We start from the raw sequence: 12,498 nt of genomic DNA on the forward strand, positions 1-12,498 counted from the left end.
CCTTTGAATTCGATGGAGACTGTAGACCAGGGATGAGCACGCTGCGGCCTGAGGGCCAAATCCAGATCACCACCTATTTTGGTAAATGCAGTTTTACTGGGACACAGTCAGGCTCATTCATTTACATATTGTCTCTGACTGGTCTTGCGCGGAAACAGCAGAGTTGAGTAGTTACAAAAGAGACCTATCTGGCTCTATACAGAAAAGTTTGCTGAGCCCTGCCTTACATCCTTGGCCCCAGCACAGTCTTGTGTCCAAGATCTCAGCAGGTGGCAGGAGCCCTGATTAGGGACCGTCCCCTCCCTCCTCCCGCTGTGACTGTTTCTCCTGGAGAAAGGAAGCATCAGGAGGACAGCAGGCCCTAGTGGAGGCTCTGGGCTCTGCCCTCTGTTTCAGAAGCCTCCTCTCCTGCTAGGTTACCAGCAGACCTGCCCACTTATTGCAAGGACAGGGTTCCTTGTCTCTGGTTTCCAGAGTGGGCGCCTGGGGCAGGGCGGGTGGGGAGCTTAGACGGCAAGTACTGGGGGCGGGTGATGCCTTCCTCATGGGGCCATAGCCCTTTCCAGGTCAGCAGGGAGGCAGCAGTCAGCACCCAGCCTTCCTCGTCCTCCTTGCGTGGCCCGCCTCTGCCTTTCCGGTTGCGCTGTGCTCCCCCTTCCTGACCCTCAGAGCTCTGCTGGTGCATCCCCTGTCCCCTGCCCCTCCCACTCTAGGAGCCCAGTTCCTTGTGGAGCCAGCGGCTGTCCCCTTCCTGGTAACCTGGGAGGGCCTGGGCACAGGGGCCGTGGTAGTCCCGGTGCTTTGCGGGCCTGACCCATGGTAGGAACCTGATGAATGAATACCTCCCTGGGTCGTTGAGGTCTCTTCCCTGCCAGACCGCCCCCAGCATTGCGTGGGCCTCGGAACTGGGGTCCTCGAGGGGTGGGTGAAGACTGGCTTTGCTGTGACCACGCCCCGACCTGGTCCTAGAAAGGGTCCGTTTGTCTGCTCTGTATTTGGAGCCCAGACCTCTGTTGTTGGGTCTGGGGGGGCGGGGCAGGGAGCCCCGGTGGAGGTCATCTGCTTAGTGCTCCTGGCTGCATCATGCCCTGCAGCCTCTCTGAACGCAAGGCCCCTCCTTGCAGCCGTCTGCCTGCCCAACCAGTTCCGGTGCGCCAGCGGCCAGTGCGTCCTTATCAAGCAGCAGTGCGATTCCTTTCCTGACTGCGTCGATGGCTCCGACGAGCTCATGTGTGGTGAGCTGGCTTCCCCGAGGGCGGGGTTGGAGGGTCGCCCTATGCTGGGGTTCTGTCCCAGGACCGTCGGGTCTAGAGGGAGGACGTGGCAGGGACTGAGGAGGCTGGGAGGTCAGGAGTATTTGGCCTCGGTAGGGAGTCAGGGAAGCCTTCCTGGAGGTGGAGGCGGCTGTGAGGAGGGGGAGGGGGAAACTGTGAGCCAAGGGGCATTTCAGCTGGGACAGAGGCACAGAGAAGGCATAGATGTGCCAGGCCAGACCTGAGTGTAAGGCGGCATGCTTCTGCCCAGAGCCCTCACTCAGCAGCATCTGTCAACAAGATCACCCTGACAGAGTAGTGGGTGAGTCCATTCCCTGGCAGCCTGCTGTCTGGCTGAGGAGGAGTGGTGTGTGCCCATGCACACACGTACACGCACACACACGCGCGCACACACACACACACAAACACACACACACACACACGCTGCATGCCCCTTGAGTGATGTAGCTTGTACGGCCAGGGATGTAGGGGCTAGAGAATGTGAAACCAGGGCAGTCAGAGAAGGCTTCCTGGAGGCGTTGGCTCTTGAAAGGCTGTCTGGTTCAGACAGGAAGGGAGCTGGATTCCCAGACAGGAAGTGGGAATGTGTCTGTGTGTCTGGGGATATGGCCACTTCGTTCACTGCAGAGGGGCGGGGGCTGAGAGCTCTGCCTGCAGGATAGAGGCGTCTTGTGAATGGGGAAGAAGGAGGCGTCCCCAAGGGACTCACTGAGCGCTCTTGTGCCTTCACATAACCCGGGTCAGGCCCCTCAGCTACCATCTCAGGAGCGTGGTCTGGGGGCCAGAGGGTAGCAGTGGGAGCCCCGAGGGGTCTGAGCCCCGCGCCTCTGCTGGGCGGGTGTCCGGTGTGACGGCGTCTGTCTTCAGGCTCCCATGTGATCGTGGCCCCAGCCGCTGGGGGTGATGTTTATCCCTAGTCAGGCCTCGTCGCCGGAACCAGCGGCTTTCCTCCCTTTCCTTCGGGCTTTGGCCAGAGGGGACGTTGTCACTTGCTCTCAGACACGTGCCACCCTGATGGGAAAGTGAATGTCCTTTTGTCAGAGTTGAGTCTGGAGCCCAGACATGCCCTCCATGCCGCAGGTGGCTTTGATCGTGGGGCGAGCCCCAGGAGTGCCCCTGCCCTGGAGCCCTGGGTGAACCTTTGCAGCCCTGAGCTGGCTCCTGGCTTTTTGGGTTTGACTGGGCCCCCGAGGCCAGGCCCTTTACATTCCACTTCTCACGCTTTCCCTGCCTAGGGCCTTCAGGATTCCCGGCCTCTGTGGCAGGCAGGCGTGAGGGGCTCAGATGGAGGCCCCCCCCGGCCCTGGGTGCTTGGGTCAGCCCCGCCCCTCCGCGTGGTCCCGTCTCCCCGCCCCGCCCCCTCCTGCCGCCTGGGGCTCGGGCTCAGCTGGACTAGGGACGTGGACGTGGGAGGACCCAGCGCCTGCTTCCAGCCGAGAAGCTCCGGGTCAGGGGCATGAATAGGAGGCTGCTTCGGAGGAGTCGCTGCTGAGGGGCCGGGGGCCGTGGCAGAGCTGAGTCAGGCCGAGGAGGGGGAGAAGGTGCTGCGGCTCCATCGGCGGGTGCTGGGCCGGGGCGGGAGCCGCCCGCCAGGGCACACAGCGCCTGCCCCGCAGGAGGCCCGCTCCCTTTGGGTTAACGTCCGCTGTCGCTTCCTGCCCGTGCTCTGGCAGAAATCACCAAGCTGCCCTCGGACGACGGCCCGGCCCACAGCAGCGCCATCGGGCCGGTTATCGGCATCATCCTCTCGCTCTTCATCATGGGCGGGGTCTACTTTGTGTGCCAGCGCGTGGTGTGTCAGCGCTACGCCGGGGCCAACGGGCCCTTCCCGCATGAGTACGTCAGTGGGACCCCCCACGTGCCCCTCAATTTCATCGCCCCGGGCGGCTCCCAGCACGGTCCCTTCACAGGTGAGGACCCTGGGCGGCGGTGCGGAGGCAGACAGGGCGGGATATGGGGCGAGTGGATCAGGAATGCTCTTTGGACTTGACCTGAGATGTTCTCGTGGGGTGTGTCCTGAGTCGTCCCCCGGGGACTCAGGAATGCTCTTTGGACTTGACCTGAGATGTTCTCGTGGGGTGTGTCCTGAGTCGTCCCCCGGGGACGGCTGGGCGGGGACACATCTCTCATAGGGCTTCTGCACCTGAACCTGGGTCTCCCGGGCAGCGGGGCTGGGGAGAGTGCGCCGTGCGCGTGGGGCGCCCCTGCCCCTAACTGGCCTCGTTCCCCCACCCCCTCCCCGCAGGCATTTCGTGCAGCAAGTCCATGATGAGCTCCGTGAGCCTGATGGGGGGCCGAGCCGGGGTGCCCCTTTACGACCGGAACCACGTCACCGGGGCCTCGTCCAGCAGCTCCTCCAGCACCAAGGCCACGCTGTACCCGCCGGTGAGTAGGGGCAGGAGGACGCCTGGCCAGCTCAGGGCCCCCCGCCCACCAGGGGCAGGCCCGTCCTGTGACCTCAGGATTTCGAGAATTACTTGCTGTTCCACCACTTAGAATGGTGGGTGCGTTCAGCTTTCTCCCCGTCCTGACCTGTAGTTTTTCTCTTCAGCATCATTTTCTGTTCAGAAAAGAGTGCTTCCTGTTCCTTGTGGATAACCTGGAAGCCACATAAGATTCTAAAAAGTGGGAGTCTCACCCACAATCCCACCTCCCGGGGTTGCCGTTGGGCGTTTCCCTGTCTGGGTGGCCCTCTGGTTCCTCGGGCCCGCCCCATCGGCAGGGCCTGTCTGGATGGACGCAAGCTTCCCCTCAGCGTCCCCGCCAGAAACACTCTATTTTCCCACCCACAGCCTTGCTGGTTCCCAGAAAATAGCCGGATGGTTTTCTAAGGACAGGCACTCCTGGGGTGACTGTCGTGGCTGAAATGCTCCCTGGAGCTTCCGGCAGCCTGAGTGGGGTGACGGGCTGGCCCTAGGCCGAACCACACCCTAGAACGAAATGACTCTACAGAGGGTGAAGGGCCAAAGCCCCCAGTATCCCAGCCCCACACCAGGATCCCGAGGGGGACCCTCTCCTCGAGGCTGGAAAAGACCCCCATTTCCAAGGCGTGGCCCCAGGGTAACTGGGGCAAGCGTGATGCACGGATGTGAACTTGGTGTTACATATCAGGTTCTGCCTTGATACGGTTCTGTGCTCTATAATTCTCCAAAACCTGACTTCCTGTGACGGCATGCTCTTCTGACGTGAAGACAGCCCCCTGAGCTTTCTCTGGGGGGTCGCCAGGGAGCCCCACCCACCAGGGCTGGGCCTTCCTGCCCTTCTGGGTGTCCCCCGTATCCGGGGTGTTGCCCCTCCTTATCACACCTGACCTGGCAGGACCAAGGAGTGGGGGGCAGGATCAGAACCAAATCCGGCAGCTCCAGGGCCCGACTGTGTTTCGGGGCAGAGGGAACAAGCAGCCTGGAGCTTCACACTCCTCCCCACCGTACCTCTCATCCTTCCTGCTGCTACTGACACCTGGCTTTCAGATGTCCCATGTAACCAGCTGAAAGCACCAGGAACCCGTGTAAGACTGAGCTTACCCCAGGACAGCCCCCTGGACCCCCCCATGCAGGCAGCAGGTTGCTCGGGAAACTGGCTTCTCCATCCGCAGCCCCTGCTGGGAGCTGGGGAGGTCTTATCTGACAGCAAGAGATGACGCTGACCACCAGCAATCTTTTTCAGCGGCTTTATTGAGATATAATTCACATACCCTCCAATCCACGCATGCACTTACAGTGTACAGGTCGGTGGTTTCTAGTATATTCACAGAGTTGCGCAGTCATCACCATCGTTAAACGTAGAACATTTCATCATCCCAGAAAGAAACCCTGCACGGAGCCAGCTATGTAAAAATTAACTACATTAGTTTGAATCAGTAATATCTGTTCGTGGTACAGAATTCAAAGGGCACAGTGAAAGGAGGGCCCAGCCCTGCTCAGGAGCTCACCCCTCCCCCGGAGGTACATCCTGTGGTGAGTTTATCGTGTGTCCTCCCAGAGGAAGTCTGTACGTAAGCGAGTATACAAGAGTATGAACTTTATTTTCCCAACAAAGAGAGTAATTTTTTTTTTTTTGGAGATAATTGTAGATGTATATGCAGTTGTAAGAAATAATACAGAGAGGTCCTATCTCCCTTTCACCAATTTTCCCCAGTGGTAACATCGTACATAACTATGGTTGTCTCAGCCCATTCATGCTGCTCTAACAAAAATACCATAGACTGGGCAGCTTAAACTACACACATTTATTTCTCACAGTTCTGGAGGCTGGGAAACTCAAGCTCAAGGTTCTGGCAGGTTTGGGCCCGGTCCCTGGTTCATAGTAGTTGTCTTCCCCACTTCCTTTTCTTTCTTTCCTTCTTTCTTTTCTTTCTTTCTCACTGCGAGGCTTGCAGCATCTCAGTCCCCTGACCAGGGATTGAACCCGGGGCCATGGCAGTGAAAGCCTGGAATCCTAACCACTAGGCCACCAGGGAACTCCCTGTAGTGGCCGTCTTATCTGTATATGGTGGAAGGGGTGAGGGGGCTCTCTGGGGTCGCTTCTTTAAGGGCACTGATTCCGTTTATGAGGGCTCCACCCTCGTGACTTAATCACATCCCCAAAGCCCCACCTCCTAATACCATCATGTTGGGAATTAGGTTTCGACATATGAATTTGTGGGGACACAAACATTCAGTCTATAGCAATAGTACAGTAGCATAATCAGGGCATTGATATGATACACTTTGACTTTATTCACAGTTCACCAGTTTTATATATGTACTTTTATTTTAAGACAACTTTTATCTATCTATACCCATCTATATCTATCTATCTGTGTATCTATGTATCTATCTATCTATCTATCTATCTAGCAATTCTAGGTTCACAGCAAAATTGGGAGGAGGGTAGGGAGGTTTCCCAAATCCCCCTTCCTCCCCCTTTATCAACATCCCCCACCAGAGTGGGGTACTCGTTACAGTCCATGAATCTACACGTCACCATCACCCAGAGTCCATGGTTGACATCTTGAGTTCGCTCTTGGTGGTGTAGTATTCTGTGGGTTTGGACAAACGTGTAATGACATGTATCCACCATTTTAGTCTCATACAGAGCAGTTTCATATGTACTTTTTAAAACCTGCATGATAGCATCTGAAGGTAATGACAGCTCCTCTCTGAGCCTTGCTTTTTGCTACCAAGGATCAGTGAAAGCTGGCCTTTACCCAGCACTTCTGAGGAATACACTCTTCGTGTGCTGTTGTCACCCCGACTCCAGAAGGGGGCGCTGTCAGCCTCCTATTTGGCAGATGAGGCCAAGGAACTGAGTGGTGATTACCCGCCCCCCTCCTCCCTGGGGCCATTCTGTCCAAGCTGACCACTCCCCTACCCTGCCTCTCCTGCACCCTGAAGTTTGTTTTGCTTCTCGGGCAGAGCTGTCCCCCTCTTGGTGACTGGAGAGTGCCCTTTTTTGGGGTGCGGCTGGGCCCACACCAGTGGGTGTCCAGTCATTCCCAGAATCTCGTTACCCTAACAGTGATGCCCGGAACTCCTGCGGTTTCCTCATTTCCCCTCCTGGGTAGGGGCCAGCGGGAAGATGCCCTGCAGCTAAGGCTGAGCATCGGTCATCTTGACCTTTCTTGCCAAGGGTCCCTCACAAGGGGACAGTCCATCTTCCCGCTAGCAGAGGGCCACACCGGCACGACCGTCCCTCTCAAACACACTCTCGTCAGGTCCACTTTAGGGTAAAAATGGTATAGTGGTGTAATTTAAATTTATATTTCTCTTATTACGTATGATGTCAAAGATCTTTTTGTATGTTTAATAACCTTTGTAGTTTTATTTTCTCAGATGGGTGCGTTTATGTCCTTTTTCTATTGGGTTGTTGGTATTTTTAAAATTTATTTGTAAGGGCTCTTTATATAGAGATATATTAAGAAAGTTCGCCTGGGATAAGGGTTGAAAATATTTTTCCTAGCTTTCTGTCTTTTGATTTGGTTTATGTTGCGTTTTGCCATTTATACAATGAAATTATTCATCTTTTATGGGAGTTTGGGGGGTTTTTGGTCATACCCAGAAAGGCTTTCCCTTCTTGTAAAAATGTTTCTTTCCATGCTCTCTTTCTTAATGTTCTCAAGGTTTCGTGTTTTTTTGTTTTTTTTTTCCCCTAATTTTTGGCTGCGTCGGGTCTTCACTGCTGCACACAGGCTTTCTCTAGTTGCAGTGGGCGGGGGCTGCTCTTCATCGCGGTGCGCAGGCTTCTCATTGCGGTGGCTTCTCTTTGCGGAGCACGGGCTCTAGGTACGCGGGCTCAGTCGCTGTGGCACATGGGCTCAGTAGTTGTGGCTCGCGGGTTCTAGAGCACAGGCTCAGTAGTTGTGGCTCACGGGCTTAGTTGCTCCGCGGCATGTGGGATCTTCCCAGACCAGGGCTCAAACCTGTGTCCCCTGCATTGGCAGGCAGATTCTTAACCACTGCGCCACCAGGGAAGTCCCTTGTGTTTGTATTTAATTTTGATTCTCCTGGAATCAAGTTTAACTTTGATTCTCCTGGAATGTAATTAGGTGTACTGAGTGAGGCTGGAGGCATCCGACTTTATTTCTGTGCTGATGGCTACCAGGCGGCCTTTAGGGAATTCCCTGGTGGTGCAGTGGTTAAGAATCGGAGCTCCCACTGCAGGCGGCACAGGTTCAATCCCTGGATGGGGAACTAAGATCCCACATGCCAAGCAGTGCAGCCAAAAGAAAAAAAAAAAAAAGCGGCCTTTATTAGTCGAGGTCCAGTCAGGAGACGGAAGTCACATGGTGATTTGAAGAGAGAAAGTTCAAATATACAGAATTATTATCAGGGATTAGAATTGCAGGGAATTGGCCAGTGAGAGGTAAAGAGAACTCTTTAGAACGCAGGAAAAGCAGATGATCTGAGCGGGGAAGAGCCCCTAGCCCCCACGCACCAGGCGACCGAGAAGTCGCCGAGGTGCTGCACCAGCAGAACTTGCTAGAAATATGCCCATTGTAGTATTGGGGAGACTTCTTCCTTGACCTTCACCTCCCCAGCACCCTGCGGGAAGTAGCACCGACAGCAGCAGGGGAGGGGACTTGGGCAGGATCCCAGAGTTCTCCTTGGAGGCAGCAGTGAAGAGAAGCCAGGTCCAGTCAGGTTCATGGGCAGATGCGGAAATAGGAGCGCAAGGGCCTGGGGTGTGGGAGCCGCTGGGGGAGGCCCTTTCTGCTGGGCTTCCCTGCCTGGTTTCTGCTCTCTCTCTGAACACCACCCTCTTCCCCCAGGCGTGCCTTCCTAGCTTTGGGGTCACACCCCGAGGAAGCCGCAGGCTGGCTATCTGGGCTGAAGAGGGCCCTCCCCCACAGAATAAGGACAGGGGTCCGTGCCAGTTCCTGACGGGTAGGGGAGGGGTCTGGGCACGTCCTGTAGGTGACTCACCTAGTGTCAGGACAGCCTTGGGAAGCGGGTCTCCTTAGCCCCATTTTAGGAATGAGGGTCCTGAGGCCTCAAGAGGTGAAGTCCCTCACCAGGGAGCAGCTGGGAGGTGATAAAACAGGTCCCAACCCACATCTGCCGAAGCAGGGGGGGGGTGTTGGCGAGGGAAGGCCGTGCCCTTTCCATCGCCCCAGGGACCTGGGGGAATTCAGTCCCTCAGGGCACTCAGACTCCCAGGTCTGGCTGTGCCCCTGGCAGGAACAGCTCAGAGGAGGGGCGGGGGGCGCAGGCAGCGATGGTTGCTGGGGAAGGTGCAGACCCCGCGGGTGTCTGGCCCCCAGGTCCCTCTGCCCCTCTTGTGGGGCCGGTCATGTGCCACCTGGCTCTTGAGGGCGCATTCATGGGGAAGAGCTGTGTACTTATTATCACAGTTCGGGGCCAATATAGTCCCTTGAGAATGGGGCGCCCCTTCCTCATTTGCTGAGAGGGTGGGGAGGGCGGGCAGCAGGGCTGTGGCCCCTCCTTCCCGTGTGGTGGTGCGTGTGCCTTGTCAGGGTTCAGGCTGGGATGTGGGTCCCCTGAATGTTAGGAGTGAGGAATGAATTATAGAGATTAGACTTTGCACCACATGGGAGGAGATGGGGGAGTAAAAGACCAAAGAGGGGAGTTGACAGAAAAGCCCCTGAGGAACCTCGGGAGGCACTCAGTGGCGTGGGGACACGCCCGGGCCTGCAGGGACCCTTCCCTGCTGGTGGCACGGTGCAGAGGGGGCTTGTGTCGGGGTCCTGAGTGCGCAGCCGAGCTCCCGGGCCTGGGGTCACCACTGATCAGCGGGCCGGGCTGTCCCCCTGCTCGTGCCCACCCTCGGGCCACAGCTGCCCCTTCCCCTCCCCAGACCAGGAGGGGCCCTGGGAGGAGGGCAGCTGGTTGGGGGTGGCCGGTGGGCGGTGGGGACCGCCGGCTCCGGGGCCCGTGTGACCTTGCTTGGCTCCCCTCAGATCCTGAACCCGCCGCCGTCCCCCGCCACGGACCCCTCCTTGTACAACGTGGACGTGTTCTACCCTTCCAGCATTCCCGCCACCGCCAGGCCGTACAGGTACGGAGCCCCCGCGCCCCGCGGTACCGGGCCTGGTCCCCATTTCCTGCGGGAGAAAGCGCGGAGGGGTCGGGGCGCCGGTGGGCGTGCTGAGTTCAGAAACCATCCTGAGCCCACGGTTGGCAGCCCTGGGGGTGTTTTGTAAGCCGGGCCACACGTGGCCTTGAGTGACGCCCCCAGGGGTCTCCACCGCAGCCGGCCCCGTCCCCCGGAGGGCTCTGCGCTCCGTGCCTGAATCCAGCGCTGGGACCCCGGTGGGGCGCCAGCCCTTGGTACCTCGGCTGGCCCTTGATGGGGCGATCCTTCCCCCTTTCCCACTGCGAGGGCCTGCTTGGGCCCCGGGCCTGCTCAGCTCCGACCCCGCACTCCCAGCTGTCCCTTTAGGGGTCGCACGACCCCCTCCTTGGTGGGGAGCGGCCAGCTGGAGAGCGTTGAGGAGAAACGGGATCCGGGTTTGCTGGCCTGTGGCCAGGGGCGGGTCGGAGCCAGGGTGGGCGAGGTGAACCTGCTGACCTTCACCCGGTGGTCTCAGCCGACAGGGCCCGCCCACCAGGTGCGCTGGGCCCCCCACCCCCACCCCCGGGCGAGCTACCTGATGGGGTAGGTGGAGGGTCGGCCCCGCCAGGCTCGCCCCCTGTGTAGAGAGCAGGGCTTGGGGGTGGCGGAGGCCCTTGGTTCTCCCGGAGCGGAAGACCCTCCGAGCGCGGCACCGCCTGCCACCTGGTGGCCGTTTGGGGAACTCCGGGGCCTGGCCGGGGAGCCGGGCAGCCGGGCAGCCGTGCAGATTCCGGGGAGGCCCAGCCGTTTACTGGGTCACTGCCCTGTTCAAGAACCTGCGTGGGCTCCCCAGTGCCTCAGTGTCACCGTGTGTCCCCAGAGCTGTCACCTCCACACCAGCCAGGCCAGGCCCCTCAGCCTCCAGTCTACTGCATGCTTTGCTCCTTCTGCCCTGGTTTTGGTCCCCCTCCAAGACCTCTGCCCTCCCCACTGTCTGTGGGCGTCCCTTCTTGCTCCCAGGGGTCCACGAGGCACATCCTGCTGCTGCACCTTCCTCAGTGTAGGCGCCCCTCGGGTGCTGGCCCCACCTTCCCGCCCACTGTGAGCCCCACTGTGGCTCTTAAACACACCACGATCCCCACCTTGGACTCGGGCCAAAGGGTGATGTCACGGGGGACGGTCGGGAGGCATCTCTGGGATCAAGATGGGAGGCCAGCTGGTCTCCAGTATTTACAGTAATGGTAGAAGGGGGAACGGTCGTTGACCACTTTCTGGTGTCAGATGCTGTTACTAGCGCGTTCCAGGCAGAATCTCATTTTAATCCTCACAAGCTCCTTTGAAATGGATACTGTTTCATCTTCCCCATTGTGTCAGTGAGAAACTGAAGCTCAGAGAGGTTAAGTTGCCCAAGGTCAGCCAGGTAGGCTCTGGAGGCCTCGTTCCCCGTAAAGGTGACCTTGGCCTCGGGCTGCAGTCCTTGTCAGGGCCTGGGCTTGGCAGCCTGCAGGTGGCAATATTGAGGCTCAGAGAGGCCACACAGCCAGGGGGCCCAAGTGCCCAAAGGTGGACGTGCATGTGGGCCAATCTGAACCCAGGTCCCCTTTCCCTTGCTGTATCCCCTCCAGACCCTACATCATCCGTGGCATGGCGCCCCCTACGACGCCCTGCAGCACAGACGTGTGTGACAGTGACTACAGCGCCAGCCGCTGGAAGGCCAGCAAGTACTACCTGGATTTGAACTCGGACTCAGACCCCTACCCGCCTCCGCCCACACCCCACAGCCAGTACCTGTCGGCGGAGGACAGCTGCCCACCATCGCCCGCCACAGAGAGGAGCTATTTCCACCTCTTCCCGCCCCCTCCATCCCCCTGCACGGACTCGTCCTGACCTCGGCCGGGCCACCCTGGCCTCTCTCTGCCCCTGTAAATAGTTTTAAATATGAACAAAGAAAAAATTATATTTTATGATTTAAAAAATAAATATAGTTGGGATTTTAAAAACATGAGAAATGTGAACAGTGATGGGGGGTGGGCAGGGTGGGGAAAACTTTGTACAATGGAGAAAATATTTATAAACCTAATTTTTTAAAACATCATTGCCATTCTTTCATGCCGTGTGTGTTGGAGCTGAGTGTCCCCACGGAGTGAACGCTGACCTCTGGCCCTCCCTGGACAGCTGTCGGAGTCGTGCACTTGTCCTGGGCATGGGCGTCTTGCCATCAGGCTCCCACAGGGAGGGGTGAGACCTCTGGGCAGAGGCCTGCGGGCGGGTCAGCTCCGTGGATGCCTGACTCGTGCACGACCTGATGCTTGATTTCATGCTCTGCTGTTGCCGTCCCGAAATTCTAAATAATTTTGAAGACCGAGGCCCTGCATTTTCATTTCGCATTGGGCTCTGCAGGTTACATACCTGGGCTTTGGGCTGTTCCTGGCTGGTCCTTGCTACTGTCTGACCTGTGCGCGCCGGCCCAGGGCCGCTGCTGCCCGTCAGGACAGTGCTGGGGTGGGGTGGGGGGGGCGGGGGAACTTCCCCGGTGGTCCAGTGGTTAAGACTTCACCTTCCTCTGCAGGGGGCGCGGGTTCGATCCCTTAGCTCAGGGAGCTAAGATACCGCGTGCCTCGCGGCCAAAACACCAAAACCTAAAACAGAAGCATATTGTAGTAGATTCAATAAAGACTTTAAAAAAATGGTCCACATCAAAAAAATCTTTGAAAAAAAGTAGTGCTGGGGG

The 12,498-nt window shown here is 58.0% G+C and overlaps 1 protein-coding gene across 1 annotated transcript in view; it reads left to right on the top strand.

Annotated features, from left to right (window-relative positions):
* LRP5 (LDL receptor related protein 5) overlaps window positions 1–11,787 on the top strand; it is a gene marked incomplete at its 5' end in the record, with an annotated part of 108,644 nt that extends 96,857 nt beyond the window's left edge. The window contains 5 exons of the mRNA XM_082659760.1: window positions 1,125–1,235; window positions 2,948–3,184; window positions 3,520–3,659; window positions 9,673–9,770; window positions 11,393–11,787. Coding sequence (XP_082515886.1) covers window positions 1,125–1,235; window positions 2,948–3,184; window positions 3,520–3,659; window positions 9,673–9,770; window positions 11,393–11,654 — 848 coding nt within the window. The 3' untranslated portion in view covers window positions 11,655–11,787. The remainder of the gene's footprint in view (window positions 1–1,124; window positions 1,236–2,947; window positions 3,185–3,519; window positions 3,660–9,672; window positions 9,771–11,392) is intronic.
* Window positions 11,788–12,498: the final 711 nt, after the last annotated feature.

This window comes from Grampus griseus (genome assembly GCF_964374135.1).
Source record: "Grampus griseus genome assembly, chromosome: 8".
Taxonomy (NCBI): domain Eukaryota; kingdom Metazoa; phylum Chordata; class Mammalia; order Artiodactyla; family Delphinidae; genus Grampus; species Grampus griseus.